Below are 19174 nucleotides of genomic sequence, written 5' to 3' on the forward strand. Positions count from 1 at the left end.
GCGCCGCGCGGCGCCGCCACCGCTCCGGCCGCCGACCACATCCACCGCGGGGGAGGGGAGGGAGAGCGGGCGCGTGCCGCTGCGCCTGCGCGGGCGGCTCCCGGGCAGCTCGGGGCGGGGGGAGCCGAGCGGAGCGGAGCGGTGGGTGGCCGGCCCCGCGCGCGCGCGCGCGCGAGCCCGGTGGCGTGGCCGGCCGTGCAGGCGCCCAGCGCTGCGTGCCGCTGGGCATGGTGAGCAAGGGGCCGCTGCTGCGCCTGCTGACCGCCATCAACCGGAGGAGGATGAAGCTGCTCATGGGGCTCGCCTTCGTCGCCTATGTCGCCTGTGAGTGAGCGGGGGTGGGAGCGGGTCTGGCCCGGCCATTCGTTGCCCGCTGGCCGGGCGCCCCCGGCCTCCCGTGCCGTCCACCGCCGGGGGGTGGGGGGGTGAGGGGGGGGAGGAGGTGGGGGCTCCTTCCGCGCCCCGTTGCGCTGCCCGGTCGTGCGAGGCGCCGCAGCGCGGCTGCACCGGCCCTGGCGGGGAAGGGGGCTCCCCGCGGTCCCCCGCGTATCTGGGCAGCGGGGCTGAGGGCTTCCTCCCTTTCCCCGCCCTGCTGAAACTTTCCCAAGTCCGGCGGGCAGCCGGCGAGGCCGTGGCGGAGGGCGCCCGCGGGGCCGCCGCTCGGGCCGGGCGTGCCGTGCCGGCGGTGCCGTGCCGGGGGTCCCCGTCAGGCATCGTTCCCCTGCCCCGTCCCGGGGGCTTGCGCGGGGAGGACCTCCCCGTGCCCCCTCGGCGGCCGCTGGGGGCGACCGCTGGGGGCGGCGTTCGCGCTGCGGGCGGCTTCCTCCGGGGGCAGGCGGCCGCGCTTCCCCTCGGTGCCCCGCGGGAAGGGGCTCTCGGGGAGGGGGGGGAGCTCGCCGGCGCCGTGCGGCAGGCAGCCGGCCTTCGGGCCGAGCCCCAGGCGTGAGGTGGGGCGGGCGTGCTGCGGAGGCGCCTGGGCGGTGGGGTGGGCTGCCTGGGCAGAGAGTCTGAGGGGAGCGGTGTGAGCGAGACGTGGCTGAAGGAGTAAGTATTTCCGCAGCCGCTCCTCAGACCGCTCTTTGTCCGCGTTGGTCCTAACCTGGCAGTAGTGTGGGGTGAGCCTGCAAGGAAGTTTTCCAGGGCAGGCCTCGTGTCTGGTTTTTGTAAAATCCTCCGATGTCCTTTTGGGGGGTAAATAAATGTTTGTTTGTTTGTTTATTAGCTCAGCACGTAGCTGGAGTCTTAAGAGCCTGGAGAGAGGCACAAAGGTATTTGGGAAAATCTTAGAATAACCACTGACAGGGATGTTTATGACTTCAGTTATTAGGCGTGAGTCAAATAGAGTCTTGGATTTATAATGTCGTCCTGTCAGCTCGCTTCCTTTTCTTGTCCAGATTTTTCTGTTGGATTTTTTGTATTCAGTTTATTTTACGTTAGCCTGTTTTGTTTTTAGATGTAGGTAGATTTTATGTGGATGGAACACCATGCGGAAGGATCTTTGAAGCCTTGTCAGCTTAGCTAGGGACAAGTGATTCTCTCGATGCTTCAGAACACATGTAGGGAAGCTAGCTCTGGGGATGGCTGTGTGCATCAGATCTAGGATTCTCCCTTTTGCATTTGGGAGGGTGGAGAGGTGCAATTCATTTGGCAGAAGGGGTGGTGTTTCCTACCCCAGAAGCAACATAGGAATTCCTTTTACTACCATATGTTACTGTGTTTGCAGGACCTCATTATTTAGATACTGCTGTTGTCGTTGAAGTTGTGTGCCAGCTCTGACTCTTAGGACAGTTTGTTTGTCCAAGTGACTTCGGGTCCCATGCATACTGAAGCAGGGACAGTCTGCTCTTACTTTGAAAGGGTTTGATGTTTTGCCAAAAATGATACTTAATTTTGAAAGCAAAGTTAATAGGCTGCTGTGAAAATACTGGAATTGAGTGGCAGTTGACATGGTCTTTGGGACTTGGCTATTGATTAGGTTCTATGGACAGTAGTTGGTGTTTGCTTTCTAGCTTTGTGGGTAAAAGCCTTAAGGAAGGGAAAAACTGCCATATGATTTTTGCTGTATGGGCTGTAAGTCATAGAAGTCTTCTCACCACTTGTTTCTCGTTGTTCTTTGGGATTCAGAAAAAATGGAGGAAGAGAGGGACTGCAGATCAATGTGGAAAAAAGTAGCTCGAAAAGGGAATAGGTTGGTGTCTGATGGCAGTATGTTTTTTGCAACTGTAACATGTCAGATTGCTACGCTTTTCAATCTTTCGACTAGTGGTCAAAAGTAGTGGAATCATTAGTTATGGCTCTGGTGTCTTCAATGTAGTATGATATGCTAGCAGATGGCATTGGTCTAATAGATTCTAGAGAGACTATTTTTTGCTTTCTTTTCTGTGGAAGTGATTATGATCCCATCCCTCTATCCTAAAAGTGTACTCCTTGCAATATTACTGAATCATCACTGTGCTCTGGTTGCAGTCAGATAATGCCAGACTAAAATAGCATAGAATCTGAGAAAACTGAGCTGCTGGTGTAGGTGTATGTGCTGGCACTTCTTGCATTCCTTCTTTCTCAAGTACTCTCCAAATGACTAAGTGTTTTCAGGCTGTGCACCTCCTTTCCATGAATTTCGATTCAGTGTTAGTGCATGGGGAATCAGATTTGGAGCACATTGTGTTACAGGGAATGAAATACTTGGCAAGTACATTTTTTTTTATGAACTAGGAGATAGGACTTTTTTGATAGTGCCATTTTGTCAGTTTGTGTGTGAAACCCTGAGAGAATGTTTAGGGAGTATCTTTTCTAAAAGTGTCTTATTTCATAAAAAGCTTCTGCCTTTGCATGCAAATTTTTTACAAACGTGCCTGAAGAACTCTGTGAGAGTTTGCAAACTAGAGGAAGAGCTTATTACAGGCGGTTGAAAGGCTCTTGGCTATCTCACTCTCAAGAGTCATTGAGTGGCTCTCTTGGTAGTTTCACAGCGCAAGGTGTTGGATGGCTAGGCTGGCTTAGGTATCCCTGCTCCACATCTCCCATTTCCCACTAACATCCACCATGTACAAGGACTTAAATTTCTGTGCTGAGCACCAGGTAAAGGAACTGGTCTGGACTAAGATCACCTTTTCAGGTTATAACCATTTGGCAGTGCAGGTATTCAGACAGCTGTTTTGGCCCAAATGAGGAGTCCCTGCAGTGGTGAAATGGGCAGCTGGGAGTGCTGTTGGCAGCATTGCCATCATGCGCTTTGCGGGTCTACAATTAGTGTCCCCTCTAAGGAATCTTGTTGACATTGGTTGAAGTACCACCATGATGTGAGGTGCACAGTCAGGCTCATGTTAAAGATACCTAGAACTCTTTTTATGGACTTCACTGGTTTTCCTAGTGGCACTTAGAGGAAGAAGGATCCTTACTTTACATCTGAGTTTGAATTGAAGTAATATTTGATGTCTCATTTCTGTAAATCTAATTTCTATTAATTTTAAAAAATCGTTGTTCACTTGAAACAGCATCCTATGCATAGTTTGTGTATATAAAAATAGAACCCAAAAGGAGCATTTCTATGCAGCAGGCAGTTAAAAGCTGTTGTAACTTAAGCAACTGTTCCCTGGCAAAACTGAAGTGAACAGAGTTTAACGAAGTTACATTTACCTTATCTGTAGGCCCTAGGTGAAAGGGGTGGGTTTGCTGCCCATTGCCCAAGTGATCAATCTGGAGATAGTGCAGCTAGCGAGCTGTCTGCATCACTCTGTAATCTGGTAGAATGCTACACTTTTTTTTTGTTTGTTTGTTTTGTTTTTAAATATTTTTCAGAATTAGCTTAGTTGACTCACTTGCAGTGCTATCTCCTTCTGTGAACGTTTCATGGCCATACTGTGCTACATATAATGGGAAGCCTTGTCCAAAGGTTGAATTTACATTGCCCTTTTAAAGGGACAAAGTCTTCTGCTGCAGCTTTTCTCTGATTTAACCCCCAGCAAGACACTGCAGGAGTGCTAGTGCTAACCAAAGGAGAGGAAGGGGAATGTGGAGGTGGACTGAAACAAATCCTTTCAGTCACGGGCTGCACTTGCATCATCTTGAAGCTGTTGGTGAAAACACAGCTTAAGAACATGAGATGATTATAAACGCAAGTGAAGTAGATTTAATTGATTTTTGTTTTCTGTAACAAGGAATGTAGACAGATCATAAACCAGCAACCAATTAAATATATATTGTAAAAAAATAAAAAGTCCAGTGTCATCACAATATGAGTAACTTGGGTGCAGGCTGAGAGTTTGTGGTTTTTTTTTTTTAAAAAGCCCACCTGTTTAGGGGTTGGTATGTCAATAGATAGACACCTTAAATTCATTCCCTTTGAAGTTTGAAATGTTTATTCAGCTTTATATAGGCATGCTGAGATGCTTTAGTGAGGCTATCTTTGTAGAATCAGGACCTTATTTAAGTTGTTGGAAATAACACTGTAAAAGCTTGTAGCCAGAATTTAAAGACCAGAGCTCGTCAATCTGCATGGTTTGCTTTAATCTTGGTGCTACTGTAAATAATCTATTGATGTCTTGGTATAACAAGGGAGTTGCATGTTCTTAATGAAAATAAAGTAAGAGCTCTATTTCTGGTAAAGTAGAACAGTTCTCTTTGCTCATTTGTAAATCAAATAGTTCTCAGGAAGTATGTCAGTAGTCTTGTTCCTTTTCCAAGGAAAAAAAGAATGAATAGTAGGGTGCTGTCATGAGATCCAAGATTAAGACCTTGTTACCTTTATAAGATAAATTACAGCACAGCTGCTGAAACAACTTAAAAACAAAATGTCAAAATAATGTGAGGGAAGTACATCCTGCAGTGTAGTGGCTTGACTTCTCCCAGCATTGTTAGTTTCCATGGTTGTTATCCTTTGTTTTACAAGGTTAGCCATTTGTTTTTGTCAGATTTCCATCAGCTAGGAAGAATGTGATGTGCTCTTCTCAGAATATCAAGGTACAAGTAAGCTTTTCGGTTTGAATCTTACCAGCCCCTTGCATGTTGCTTGTCTTCCTTGTGTTCAAAACAAAGGTTAAATGCTACTTCATAATAGAAGAGTAGCTGCGAATTTGGTCCTGTCTTATTGCTTCGGGTTAGCTGTCTGAAAGTTATTCAGCACTGCTGTGGAGAATACCAGAAATCTTCCTTCCCCAGCTGTTTTACAACTAGACAGCAGGATTGACTGTCCATGGAAGAGTTAGAAATGGTCTGATGTGACATGAGGCTTGCCTGCTTTTTGTGTCAGCATGCCATGGATTCTCCACCAAAAAACCCAAACCAAAAACATTTGCTTGCTGGCTTCATATCCTGCAGAGCTGCTTTTCATCTGTGGGTTTATGCAAATAAGTTTACTGTCTTCATCAGCTTCCCGTTCCCTGCTCATTAGGCTTCCAACTAGCCATAGCCATGTAGCTTATGAAAATTTGTTCACAATTCAGTTGAGTTTGTCAGGAATAGATGGACTCCAACTTTGCTTTGCTAGCCATCATGTTTTAAACCAATTTTTTGGCATCCTGGAGAAATTCACCCTTACAGTTCCCAGCTTATCTCCATTTAATATTTGGCTTTAGTATTTGTCTTTAATATTTTATGTCCACTTAGTATTTGTCTTTTCTGTGGCATGTGCAGGAAGTGGTGCTGTCATCATTCTACTCAAGGACAAACACTCTTAGAGCTTTCATCTTCTTTCCCCTCTGTGTTTTTGCAAAGGGGAAATGTTTCCCTGTAATTTATATTGCTTGTTTCTTTTCTGTAAGGTTGGTTGACCAAAGCAGAGTTTAGTTGAAACTGGTAGTTTTCAACTGCTCCTTCGTGGACCCTAAGGAGGGAGAGGTGGGAGTTACTGCACCAACTTACCTGAAGGGTTTGTAAAAGGTAACTGGGAAAAGTGAGTTTGTTTCAGTTACAGTGCTGACCATTGCAGCATGCTGTGAGTCTGCCGAAAACAATCTTGGCAGACGACAAACTTAAAATGCTGAAAATAATCAATTTGAGTCATGACCCCTCATTTGATTGCTACTCTAATTTGAGTGATGTTAGCTTGGGTGGCTGCTCAGTTTCTGGGGTTTGACATGCATGCTGGTGCATCATCCTTATCTTGGGAGTGTGGAATATTCTCTGCCTCTTTGACTTTCTTGAAAAATGTCCTACAGTTCTGCTAGTCATGTCTGGGAAACAAAGGGAAGGTCAAGGGCTAAATTAAAGAAGACAGTGCCCCCCTCTTTTTTTTTTTAAGGCATTTGAAAAATCAGGGCTGCTGTCTAGATTGGGAAAAGCATGATTTGTGTAAAACTGCATATGATATATTCCAGTTGTTGGGATAATAGTTCTGCTGCTTTCTCTTTCCTTCACTTGAAATAGGGAGATGTGTGGCCCTAACGGCAGCACATACTGTTGGCTCAGAAGGTTTCTGTTGGTTTCTTGAACCTGCTGTATTGCTTTAAAGCAAAGGGAAAAAATGCTTTTCTCAACACATTTTGTGTATTTGAATTGCGTAGATCAGATTTATCTGGAAATAGATGTCATTTCATAGGTTTTTTTCATCATCTGCTGCTGTTTAAAGAAAGACACTTAGGGTTTTCAGTTCTTTCTCTATTACTAAGTGAAAAGGGGAGACAGGGATGTTAGCAATTTAGATTGCTTAGCTTTCACATTGCCAAAATAATTTTGACCCGATTCAGAATGTAATTATTACATAGTACTCCAGTTAGATATAGGTCAAAGTCCCTCTGTTATCTCCCTTGGGAATTCAAACTTTTTGTAGGCAGTCAACATATTTGCAAACCACTTTGTTGTTTCAAGCCAGTAAATTCAAAGCTAGAAAGTTTTATGATGTCCAGACACACTCAAGTATACGTGGTGATGAAAACTGAAGATCCTGTTTGGAACTTCATAGCTGTGATGAGTTATATGCATTCTGGTTTTTTGTTGTAAATATTGGATGTTTTTTTCTGTTTGTAGTAACTAACAGTTGGAGTACACTACCTTACTTGTGGCAAAATACAAAGGATAGACAAAAATGGATGAGTAGTAGTAAAGAATGATATGCTAAAGATACGAGATAGGAAAGAACAGAAACCCTGAACAGAGAACTGGAAAAAAAGACTTAACAGAAGAGTTGGAAAGAATTTGCCGTCTGGGAAACTAAGAACAGAATTCAGTCATAAAGTGATGATGCTAACTGAAATGTTAGAATAAGTATTCATGGTTAGCTTCCCATCCAGTATGAAGCTCCATTAAGCTCTTGTAAAGAAAGAAAATTTGCATAATGTTACATCTCATAGCTGTGGGAGTGTATTGGTTTGCCAGAGTTTAAGTATTCGTTCTTAAGAGAAGGTACAAAAACGTTGTCCTGGTGGCTATGTTGTCTTTGTTTTGCTAGGTGATGACTAGCTGAGGGATTGACATAGAGTGGTGGTGTTATCTAAGTTGAAGAGAGAGCATCTTCCCCTTCAGAAAACCCTGTATCCTGGTGTCTAGGGTACTTCTCATGTGGGAAAAGCTACAGTTCCTATCTGCTGTCTTTGATTTGGGGCAGGAACTTTACTGTTGAACAGGACATCAGTTCAGGAAATATAACAGGGAGAACTACTTGCCATGCAGAAATCTCTATAGACCTACCAGAGGAGTAGGGTTTTTTATTTTTTTAAATATTCAAATTATTGTACATTCTCCAAAGGCATAATCATAAACTTCACCCAGGAAGGTGATGTTCTGTAATACAAAGTTATGATTAGTAATTGTATGTTGTTGTCTCCACTAATATTGCAACATACTCTCATCAGTATAATAATTTTCTAAAGCAAACTAACAAACTACTGGAATTACAGATAGGATACAGTTGAGGGGGGGTTTTATTGTTATGGAAGCTAGACTATAAAATGCACTTTGAAGTGCATTGGCCAAATCATAGAATGGTTTGTGTTGGAAGGGACCTTTAAAGATCATCTAGTCCAGCCCTCCTGCCATGGGCAGGGACACCTTGCACTAGATCAGGTTGCTCAGAGCCCCATCCAACCTGACCTTGAACGCTTCCAGGGAGGGGGCATCCACAGCCTCTCTGGGCAACCTGTTCCAGTGTCATAGTAAAGAATTGCTTCCTTGTATCTAATTTAAACCTACTGTCTTTCAGGTTAACACCGTTGCCCCTTGTCCTATCACTATAGGCCCTGGTAAAAAGTTTCGCTTCATAGTTCTTATAAGCCTGCTTTAAGTACTGAAAGGCCACAGTAAGGTCTCTGCAGAGCCTTCTCTTCTCCAGCCTGAACAACCCCAACTCTCTCAGCCTTTCTTCATAGAAGGGGTGTTCCAGTCCTCTGATGATTGTCATGGCCCTCCTCTGGACCTGCTCCAACAGGTCCATGTTTTTCTCGTACTGGGGACCCTAGAGCTGGACCCAGTATTCCAGGTGGGATCTCACGATAGCGGAGTAGAGGGGGAGAATCACTGCCCTCGACCTGCTGGCCATGCTTCTTTTTATGCAGCCCAGGATATGGTTGGCTTTCTGGGCTGCAAGCGCACATTGCCGGCTCATGTCCAGCTTTTCATCCACCAGTATCCCCAAGTCCTTCCCTGCAGGGCTGCTCTCAGTCCATGCGTAACCCAGTCTGTATTGATACTGATGATTGCCCTGACCCATGTGCAGGACCTTGCACTTGGCCTTGTTAAACTTCATGAGGTTCATATTTGCACATTCCTTAAGCTTGTCAAAGTCCCTCTGGATGGCAGCCGTTCCCTCAATGGCACTACTGAGGTCGGTATGATCTGTAGACTTGCTGACGGTGCGCTCAGTCCCACTGTTTGTGTCATTAATGAAGATACTGAACAGTAGCGGTCACAGTGCAGACCCCCAAGGGACACCACTTGTTACTGATCTCCCTTTGGACGTTGAGCCGTTGACCGCAACTCTTTGGATGCAGCCACCCAGCCAATTCCTTATCCATTGGGTAGTCTATCCATCAAACCCATATCCCTCCAATTTAGCAACCAGGATGTTGTGTGGGAAATAATAGGTTCCTAAAGGAAATAATAGTTTTCTTTACATTATTACATATCTAACTGAGATCTGCAAAAGAATTAAATTAAGACTTTAATGCATCTGTAATAATAAGCATTTTATGAGCTCTCTTTGCCAACTTTTCATTTTTGTCAAGTTTTTCTCTGAAGACAAAAAGCTTATTTCTACCAGGAGACTGAAGCTGCTGAGTGACTACGGAGAGTCAGATTTAAGGAAAAAAAAAAAAACCCTCTTTTGAATGACATTGCATCTGTCTGAAATAGAAAGTTTGGCTGAAGTGATTCACTCTGAACTTTCAGAGCTTACGATTTTGCTCTAGAAATTCAGGTTACGACCGTATATCAATTCATATTGTTCCTGCATGCTGTTTCCGTTGATAGTGAGATCCATTTGAAATGAACATCATCTTGTACTCTTTATTCTGAGGAGCAGAGGTTGTAAGGAGGGCGATACAGGGAAAAATTCCTGTGTTTTCAGCTAAATCTACTTAGACAAATGTTTGTGTAAAAGTTTCTTTAACTGTGTGTCTTGAAATTGCAAACAACAAAGCCTTTGGGAAAGAAAATGGTTGTAAAAGAGATTGCATCCGTTTTTGGTACAATTGGGCAAATGGTCTCGCTTTTTAAAACATCTGTTTTAAAATGTATGTGATGCTGAAACTAATATTGCCACTAATAATTTCAGATTATGAGTGTTTATTACCGTCAGTGCCTTGTGATAGTCTATGACTTGATTTTAGTGTCATTTAAAGAGACTCAGAGAAGAGGGATCATCCTGGGGTAAAGGCACAGGCTTCCTTTGAGATTCTGTTTTTTTTCCCACCTTCAGATTGTGATAGTGTTATTTTTCTGGTTCCCCAGCCTGTTGTGGATGAGTTAATTAAGGCATGCAAGGTTCTCAGAGTAGTAATCTGTGTTTTATAGAAACCTATACGGTAAGTATTATTGCAGATGACAGACTCAAGGACATTCAGCTGAAGACATGCATCCTGTTCCTATATTCTGAGTATCTAGAAGAATAGCTCTTGCCTGCTATGAAGTGCAGCTGGTCAGAGCTAAAAGTCTGACTATGATAGATAGGGAAGTGACCATTTAATAGTGGATGCTCAACAGCAAATTGCTTGGGATTTCTCTTATACTTTTCGAGTGTGACTTAACAGATTTTGTGTTTGTTTGTTTTTTTTTTTTTTTTTTTTTTTTTTTTTTGCTTCATGCAGACAGGGTTGGCTTGTATCCAAAGGATAGCTCTTGGAATATTCCTTTGCTGAAAGTAACCCAGTCATCGCACTGCTCTGCATCCGGCATAATTTCAGAAAGGGTCTTCTCTAGAAAAACTAAACAAACCTTTAAATTTCCAGGAATATAAATGTATTCAGTAGAAAGAAAACCATTCTTTACTTGTCTGTGACTGGCTTTTGTTTAAGATGGTTTTGAGAAGTCTTGGAAATCTACAACAATTTTACCATACGGCTGTGCTTGCCAAATAGTTATAGCTTTATCTCTCAGAGGCTGGAGGGGAAAAAAAACAAACAACAAACCAAAAAAGAGGATTGGGGTTTTCTGAAAACTGTGAGTGATTAATGTTTAGTTGGCAAAATGTAAATACCTCTTTAATAACAATACTGTGATTAATGCTTTAAGAAACAAATCTCCTCTTTTCTAAAAGTACAGCTCTTTATCCCTTCATCCAAGGCATGTCATTCTTCTTCTCTGGAAGCTGTTACTTTAAAGTGTAATGTCTGTGGGAGTGATTAATGCCTCTGATGTATTTTTAATCTTCATGGTACTTGCAATTAATCCTTGCAAAAACGCTACGATAAAAATGATTGTTCTCATTATTTTATGGAAGGGATACAGAGGGGAAAAAACATCCCAGAACAGATAGAGTCAAAATAGGACTACACCTTTCTCCTACAGGCCATTAAACCAGGCTTTCATGTGTCTCAGAACAATCCAGATATTCTGATCTCTTCCCTAATGGCAACTTATTACCACCGTAATCAGTCATTGGGTAAGGTTTACAAATAGTCTTTGAGAGAATAAGCAGAACCTCTATTTCTTCTCTCTTGTAGGTGAGCATCTTAATTGTTTGGTTACAAGTCATGCTTCTGTCTGCCTAGTCCAATTAATCATGAATTCTTCCCTTGCACAGAGTTTCAGTAGATGGCAGGAAGACTCTGTCCATGAATGCTCTCTAGTTGGATGAATAGGAAGTTCATAGAGTACGTACTTGCGTGTGGCTGGGGGGGGTTGAGGGTGTTAAATCTCTAAGGTTTGAGAATTGGCATAGGACTATTATCCTGGATGAATACCTCTTGGCTTAAAAGATTTGGCTTTAGAGTTGGAATTTTTTTTAATTGTATTTTTTTCAAGACTGGCTTTTACAGTGAGGTGCTCAGTTATGTTAACGTTTGCTCAAATTGGGTCCATTAGGAGTCTGATGCTTTTGAAAACTGGGTTTGTGTAGTGCCTGATTCATGACCTTACTGGTATGGAAGCTTTTTTAACCATCCACATGTCTGCAGCTTGGTGGGCCTGTTAACGGGTTTTATGGTGCCTATGAGGGATTTTGTCTTGGATTTAGGCTTCTAATTCTGCATCATTCTGCTTGTGGATTTGGGCCCACTTGCCTTAACGTGTTTCCACCATTCTTGCCTGAATGTCAGACTGGCCTTGGCGTAACCTTTAGGGCAAGGAAGTGACAAGTCAAGGAAATCTTCTGTAAGGCATACTCATACTGCTCGTTCTGCAGCTGTGTAAGCCCGTTATATAAACAATTGTGATGTGCATTTAGAAAAAACCCAACAAAACCTTAATTCCACTGCAGTGCAAAATCTTACCTCTGATCCCTTCAACCTTGACATAAGCTGTATGTGAACACGTGGTAGCTGAAGAGATCCTCCTTAGAATTATGCATTCAGAATCCTTTGTGAGGGCAGTATGTTCAAGCGAGTTTCTGTGGCATCTCTCTGCTTGTGAGAGAGACTTCAGGGTTCTTCAAATCCCTCCATATGGTATTTCCTATGTGATTCATTTTGCAGTTTCATTCTTTTTTTGCAATGGTACAAAAATATGCTTCCTAGAAGCTTAATGGAAGGTCACTTACTCCTACAGAACTGGGATATCAAGCGTAGTGTTTCTGGAAGTGCACAAATGCCTTTCTGAGCTCCCCTTCCCTGCTGTGGACACTGAGCACACACAATTAACATGTTTTCTTTAGGAAGCCACTTTCTTGTATGCAATGTAGCTGCACTGTCTTTGCAACAAAACTGGCAGGGTGGTATTTGTGGTGCAGCTGGCAACTCATTTTTTCATCAATTCCTGCTTCACCAACAAAGCCCAGATGTTTCCTGCCACTGCGTAAACAATGCGTTATGTTGTTTGTACGGGTTTCTGTAGCCCAGAAAAATAACTGATTGTAAGTATAGCTGAGTAATATGTAACTTGAGAATTCTGTACCTGTAGTTGCCAGTTGTCATCATTCACTGCAAAAAAAAAAAAAAAAAAAAAAAAAGAGTTTCTCCATTAATGTTATAAATAATTCTAAAATCCCAGCCAGAGGGTAAATAACTTGAATTTAACTTGGTGCTCAACACTGTATCCCTTTTTCCCACAGAGAATTTACTTTATCTAATTAACGTAAAATCCACAGTGTTTTTTAAATTCAGTTGGATTTTATTGATCATCTGTTCTAATATAAAGCTTCCGTATCTTTTCCCCAGAAGACGACAGAGGTTTTATGATTCCACCACAGATATCACAGTGCCCTCCTACAGTTTGTTTGATAGTCTGTCATTGAGTTACTCTTTGAATTACTCAGCAGCACTCAGTAGTTAAAAACAGTTCAGTAGCTTTGCCATCCCGTAAAGGGTGGAACAGCAACTGCATTACTGTATCCTCACTCCTGTCCTCCCTGCTCCTCTTTCCTAGGTACGTTTCCTTTCTTCTCTTGCCTGGGAGGTGCCTGTGACTGTAGCAGCGTTTTTTGTTTTCTTGTTTCTGTAACATCTCATCACCTGCTTGAGATCAATAAGTAGTAATCATGAAAATGTCTGTGCAAAGCCTGAATCTAGGCAAAATACTTCATTAGCTGCTACTTGAGACCTGAAGCACAGCTTACGAAAACTGAGGACGCTTCAGAAGCTTTCTATATGTATGTTAATACTGCATAAAGGCTACTCCTTCTTAAGAGCCAGTGTAATTTGGATCCTTAGGTTGAGCCTTGTCTCTTAAAGAGCAATTGCAGAATGATTTTCTGGAGATGTTTGGGGCATATTTCCTGTGTTGCTTATTGTTGCAGAGTCCCTTACGTAACTGTTCTGTATTAACCTTGTTTGTCTTGATCTGAAGTTGTCCACTCTGTAGTGTAGCCTGGTTTATGGCTTCTTGTTTTTTTGCTTTAAACTACATTGTGTGTCCTAGTTAAAAGGGAAATCAGTGTTCTGATAGTCTTAGTGTAATCACTTAAACCCTGAACAGTTTCTGGAGATTTTTTTTCTAGTAAAAAATAAATTGGGCAAATGAATCTTTTTGTGAACACAGAGAAGCAGCTGATACATGTTTGCTGTGCTACTTTATACTGCAGTTTGTCTTCCTTAAAACTTTTTTCCATACAAACAGTGTAATAAATGATCTTTGCTTAGTGAGGTGTTAGGTTATATTGCTTGGATACCTCTTGTGCCTGCATCACAATATGTACGTATTTAGAGAGAGAACGCACGAGCGCACAAGCACTTGCTACCTTTAATGCAGGACTCTTGTGGCACCTCTTTGGACTGGTTCAGCTATCGTCTGTAGTGGCCGGTCTTTTTACTCTTGTCAGTCTGCAGTTTCCAATTTCTGTTGTTCACGTCTACAGGACTCCTTTCTTGCTCTTGCCATGTTTTTCAATATCCCTGATAAACAAGTCCAGAGTTCAGAACTTGTTTAATCCGTTTGCGGTGACAAATTATAGTTCAGAGAATTCTTGTACATTTTGTTTATGTAATATAGTGTGGGGATAATGATCAGATAAGTGTATCTGCTGATTTACTGGTAAGATAATTCCAGGTGTGCACTGGAATAGTCTAGTCCTTTTTTTATTGAATTATTGTATTTTCCTACTTTTTTATGGTCTCATGTAATTTCATCAGAATTCCTCCAGTACTCTTAAATTGTGTTCTAGTCACTTGGGGGGTGTGTGTGTATATATCATGTATGTAACTTATTTAGATAACTTGTGATTAACATACTTAATATTGTTTTAAATTCCTTCTGATGATAATAGGAAATAGGAATAATAGGATATAGGAATGACCTCATGTACTGTTACATGACACTAACATTCTCTCTCTTCTTGTTTTCCAGCTGTATGGGGAAACTTTGTCAATATGAGGTAAAGTATATCATTTTTGTATTGAATATTCTTATCTGAAATAAAATTAACTTACCTTTCCCATCAACATGTATCACTGTATATCAAGTAGGGAGAAAACAGAACAGCAGCTGACACTGTTGGGGTTGTTGTTAAGCAGCTGATACAATTTTTTTAAATACAAGGTGTTCAGTCTCAAAAAGGGTTGTATATGTGCTGCAAATCTTGCCCAGGATCTTACACTTCAGCATCTGCCTTTCTTTACACAAATTCATCTTCTGATTTTGGATTTTTCAGGTAAGTTGGTTGGCATAGTTGGGCGCATAGGCTTGGATTCTGCTTTTCCTCAGCACAGATCTGACCATATCTCAGTGACAATACAGGCTTAAACATTGAAGAGCAGTAGATCCTCCACTGCTTGCCATAATTATGTTTCTGTACCTAGAATTAGAAACGTGGTTTTGAGAGTTTTTCCTCCTCCACAACTGGGAGAGAATCTGATGGTTTAACTGCTGAAAAGCAAAAAAATCCTGCACTGTCCCCTAGAATTTTTGCCCTTGAAATAGGAAGGCATAGCGTACGCATGCAGAACATGCAGATTTTCACAGCATTTCTGCTTGCATGTGAGTATGTGTCTTCTGGGAAAATTCAGCAGGAAGACAGAACTGAAAAAGAAAGTGAAGAGAATATGGGGACAGCCTGTTCCCTACAACAAAGTCTTTGTGCATAGAGGACAAAATATTTCACCATGTTGTTTTGCTGGTAAAGGGTTTTGGTACTCTGTTGCCATGCTTAGCAGCGCAAAGTAAAGAAAGTTTGAAGCAAAGTAAGAAAAGTAATGAATTTTCTGTGGGCTCTGATTCACCCAGGACAGCTTACCCTGGGATCTGTTCCTGTCCCAGGCTGTCCACTTTACTCCTCTCGGAGTTTCCCACCCTTGCTGCAAAGAGTGTTCAGCTGTTAAGCAAACAGCTGCTGAGCTGCTGCAGCTTGCAGATGGAGATATCATTTAGATTACCATGTTATCATGACCAGCAAACTATGGCAGCTTAGCAGCTGTTACATGAGCAGCTGAGCATTTCCGAAGGAAGGACAAGAACCTCAGACAAGGGTTTGAGGAGGACAGGTGGACGTGGGATCCAGCGTGTTCATTCCCAGATAAGCTGTCCTTACGAATTCTACCATTAGCTGCATCTGACTTCTTATTTGAGATGTCCCTTAAAGAGCTATTGAGGGGGAAAACTTTATTTCTGAAGGTCTGATGTTGGTCCTTGGCCAATAAGATTGTCTTTGTTAGGAGGAAGAGCTCACTAAAAACTAAACTGCAGAGTGCCAGTCCTTAAGTTCCAAGATTTTTGAATAAACAGTAGTAGGAACCATTTTTGAGGGGGCCTTTTAATATTCTGAGGGGTTTTCCAAATTTTCCTTGCACATTTAGCAGAGAGGAAAGGCTATGTATTCCACAGATTGTTTGCATAGCTTTTTGTGAATTTCTGTTATGTGGGAAAACATTTGAAAAATTCACAAAAATTACTTAATATTGCTTCCTTGTAGTAAATTCATACTATGTTAACTGGAGGGTTTTTATTTGCCACTATTACAATAAATTACAATTTGTTTTGAAAAGATGGTTCAGGGTCTGTGTGTCTTAGTGTAGGAGTTTACTGCACTCTTTACTGATATGACAAAATTAATCTGGTCAATAAGATTTTTGCCTCAGTAATAGACTGAACTGACTTTTTAGTAAGAGAGTTTTACAGAAGGATATGAAGGGAATCATTGCTCTAACTTCTAACAGTGTGGCATATGTGTATCTGCTTAACAAAGGATCTTCTGTTTCCCTAGGTGTAATGGCTTCAGGTCCCAAGTGAAGGAGCTCTGTTTTATTTGAAAGAACTCCATTTTATGTTGGATACCCATGAATCCTCTAGTATGCAAAAACTCAATACTGTAAGATAAATAATTCCCCTTTTGGAAGGTTTAATTGAAAAAAAGAATTACGCAAACTTAAGGAAAATTGTGTAGAATAGATGCAAGAGGTAAAATTTAAAAATGCATATTCTACACTTGTAGAAGTTTACTCAAAGAATGAACGCAACTAATTGAGATACTTTACACAATGAGATGCTAAATAAGACCACACAGATTTGTGCAAGACACCAACTTCTTAGACAGTACTCTGTTTTCACAAGTTACCTTGACATCCTTCATCCTTGGCTTCATTTCAAATAAGTAACATTTGTGAGAGAAGTCAGTATTGCCCATCAGATGGTCACTTACAACAGGTTTTAGTATAGGGGTTTTTTTCCCTTGTGTTTGGAAAAGTTCAAAGTCAAAGCTAGATACATTTGCCCTTCTCTCTTTTTGATTGATATCACAGTTACAGTTGTGGCATTAAGGGAAAATGTTTTGTTAGCATACTTGTAGCATGCGGTAAACACAGACCCTCAGAGACATCTTAGGCATTTGCATAGTAAAGCTACACTCAAAAACATTTCTGCTGACCCTACCTTAGTGCAGTGATTAGACACTTTTCTACAATGAAGTTAATTTTCTCTGTAAAATGAATGTCATTTTTATTACTCTTTCCTGTGGGCTTGGTTCGGTTTCTGCCAAACTTGGTGACAATGGGAATTGGACCATTCGCTTTCATTTGCTCTGAGTATGTCTTTGAAATAATACTAACTTGGGATGCTTTGTAGGTGCTGTTTTAACAGGAAAAGCATGATGCAGGTGCAGTGGAGCAACTGTTGCTTACATATGGTTTATGTTTTCTCTTTTGTTGCCAACAGGTCTCTTCAAGAAAATGGGGATCAGAAGGTGGAAAGTAAAATAGAGGAGGTTAGTTTGCTAATAGTTGTAGTCTGTTTTGTTTTGAGGACTCCATTTCACTCATTTCATATTGAAAGACTGTATTTAGTTCTGTCTCATTACTCTCCATTCCACTAAAACCACTCAAAGCATTGGATTTGTGTCTGTACATAAGTTTTTTAACTGTTCTTCACTATAGTGGAGTTTCTAACATAGATCTGTGACTCATCTTTTTTTTTCCTCTAAACCTTTTTTGAAAGTAATAGCTTTATTGTCTCATTTGCTGCAGAGACAGGTAGAGTCCTCCTGAGAAATGTTTTTGTTACTGAATGAAGGATATACACAGATTCTTTCTTCTGTCATCCTTACAAAATGCTAAGTATATATAAATTTCATTAGAAATTTGAAACCTCTCAAAAATGCTTTCCTTTGTTCTTAACTAATGAACAAAGGTAGCAGTGTTTGTGGTCAGGGATGGTGTGCAGTACCAATGCTTTAAGCACAAGTCCTGGCAATTTCTGGAGTAGACATAGGTATTGAACACACCGGTGGTTCTGAACTTCTGTACCAATACCTCTGAATTTCCATTTCAGCCTCAGTTTGTTGTGAAATATTAAGAATGTGTGCAACAGATCTTTCTCCAGATGTTTTTAGACTTCCAGTCTAATAACAATAAAACAAAGAATTTAATAGATACAAAAGTGTTTGATATCAGTACCCCCTACCCTTTGTGTGGGTGTGTGTGACCATACTAGTGTAGTCTGGTCTGCCTGGTGTCTTGTATTCCAACAGGCTTATATAGCAATCGTTCCTCTCGACACAGCGAGAAGCCCACTGAAGTTGCTTAAAATCAGTGGACAGATTGTGTTCTTAGTTTATGTCTTTTGCATTCCTCTCTCTCTCTCTTTTTTTTTTTTTTTTTTTTTTTTAAATTCTGGTAAACATTGCAACAAGGATTTTAAAAATCCCAGTTGTTTAAGAATGGTCAAATGCTTGAAATTAAATGGGTAGATCAGAGTTACTGTAAGGACTGAGAAGTTGAGCATTTCTGGATCTTGTTTTTAAAGCTTTAGTTGTACAGTATCTTGAACCATCAGAATAACTGTTTCATGAACTATTTGCTGCTCCACAGAGCTAGATATTTAACAAATATAAATGACAATACTGTATTTCCTCTTAACATGAATATGCAGCTTATTTCAGTTTATGAAGTTCCTGAATTGTCTAGCTCTAACCAGCAATATTTGTACAAAACAAATCGATGGTGTTTGGTGACGTGTTGCTATATAGTACCATTTCAAGTGATAACCCTCTGATAGCTTTCAACTTATGTGTGGCCCTAGATGGTAAATTTTGTGACAAGGTTTTAGTAATCTTAAAAACAGGAGTTCAGGAACTTGTTGAAATTTGGCAGGACTGTTAGAAATTTGGGTCCTCTGATAAAGAACCTGAAACTGATGCTGACTTAAGTGATTTTCTCTTTCAAAGCAGTGAAAATGCAAACAGAAGTGTTTGTAGGTGAACTATATTTTCTAACAAATTTCCTTTTAATACTTTTTTAAAAGCCTAGATATACCCTCAAATCATGATGTAAAACGTACCTTAGATTTTTAAACATGGTGTTTCTTTAAATTCACATACCATGTTCTGAGAGAATTATAGCCTTTGCGCTGGAGCTAATGCCTCTGTTTCTGTGTTTGTGTACTCTTGAGTATGTGTATCTGCTGTCCATTTAAATAGTTGAGGTTTTACTGACTGTCCTACTGTGCTGTTGCTCAATATAGCTTGCCTTTGACAACCTCAGACAAGTCACTTGTGACTTCACTTTGCCAAATAGGAATCATAACATTGGATGTTCTTACCGACAAGGCTATGGTACTCATAGCCTTGAGGTGTTTTGTTTTCAGTGGTAAGCTAAGGGATTTCACACTGTACTAGGTGATTTGATTTTTGGTGAAAAAGGTTCAAGGATTTTTTGACATAAAGGATGCT

General features: G+C 41.3%; 1 protein-coding gene across 6 annotated transcripts in view; it reads left to right on the plus strand.

Moving 5' to 3' along the window:
* Positions 1 to 207: 207 nt before the first annotated feature.
* UXS1 (UDP-glucuronate decarboxylase 1) overlaps positions 208 to 19174 on the plus strand; it is a 69957-nt gene continuing 50990 nt past the window's right edge. For 3 of the 6 annotated variants that reach the window (XM_050897093.1, XM_050897110.1, XM_050897129.1), the window contains exons 1-3: positions 208 to 324; positions 14365 to 14392; positions 17164 to 17212. In XM_050897093.1, the coding sequence (XP_050753050.1) occupies positions 228 to 324; positions 14365 to 14392; positions 17164 to 17212 (174 nt within the window). In that variant the 5' untranslated portion in view covers positions 208 to 227. Of the gene's footprint in view, positions 325 to 14364; positions 14393 to 17146; positions 17213 to 19174 lie in introns of all 6 variants that reach the window. The other 3 variants (XM_050897101.1, XM_050897121.1, XM_050897139.1) reach the window with 1 other exon arrangement.

The sequence above is a fragment of the Gymnogyps californianus genome, chromosome 1 (assembly GCF_018139145.2).
Source record: "Gymnogyps californianus isolate 813 chromosome 1, ASM1813914v2, whole genome shotgun sequence".
In the NCBI taxonomy this organism is placed as follows: Eukaryota; Metazoa; Chordata; class Aves; order Accipitriformes; family Cathartidae; genus Gymnogyps; species Gymnogyps californianus.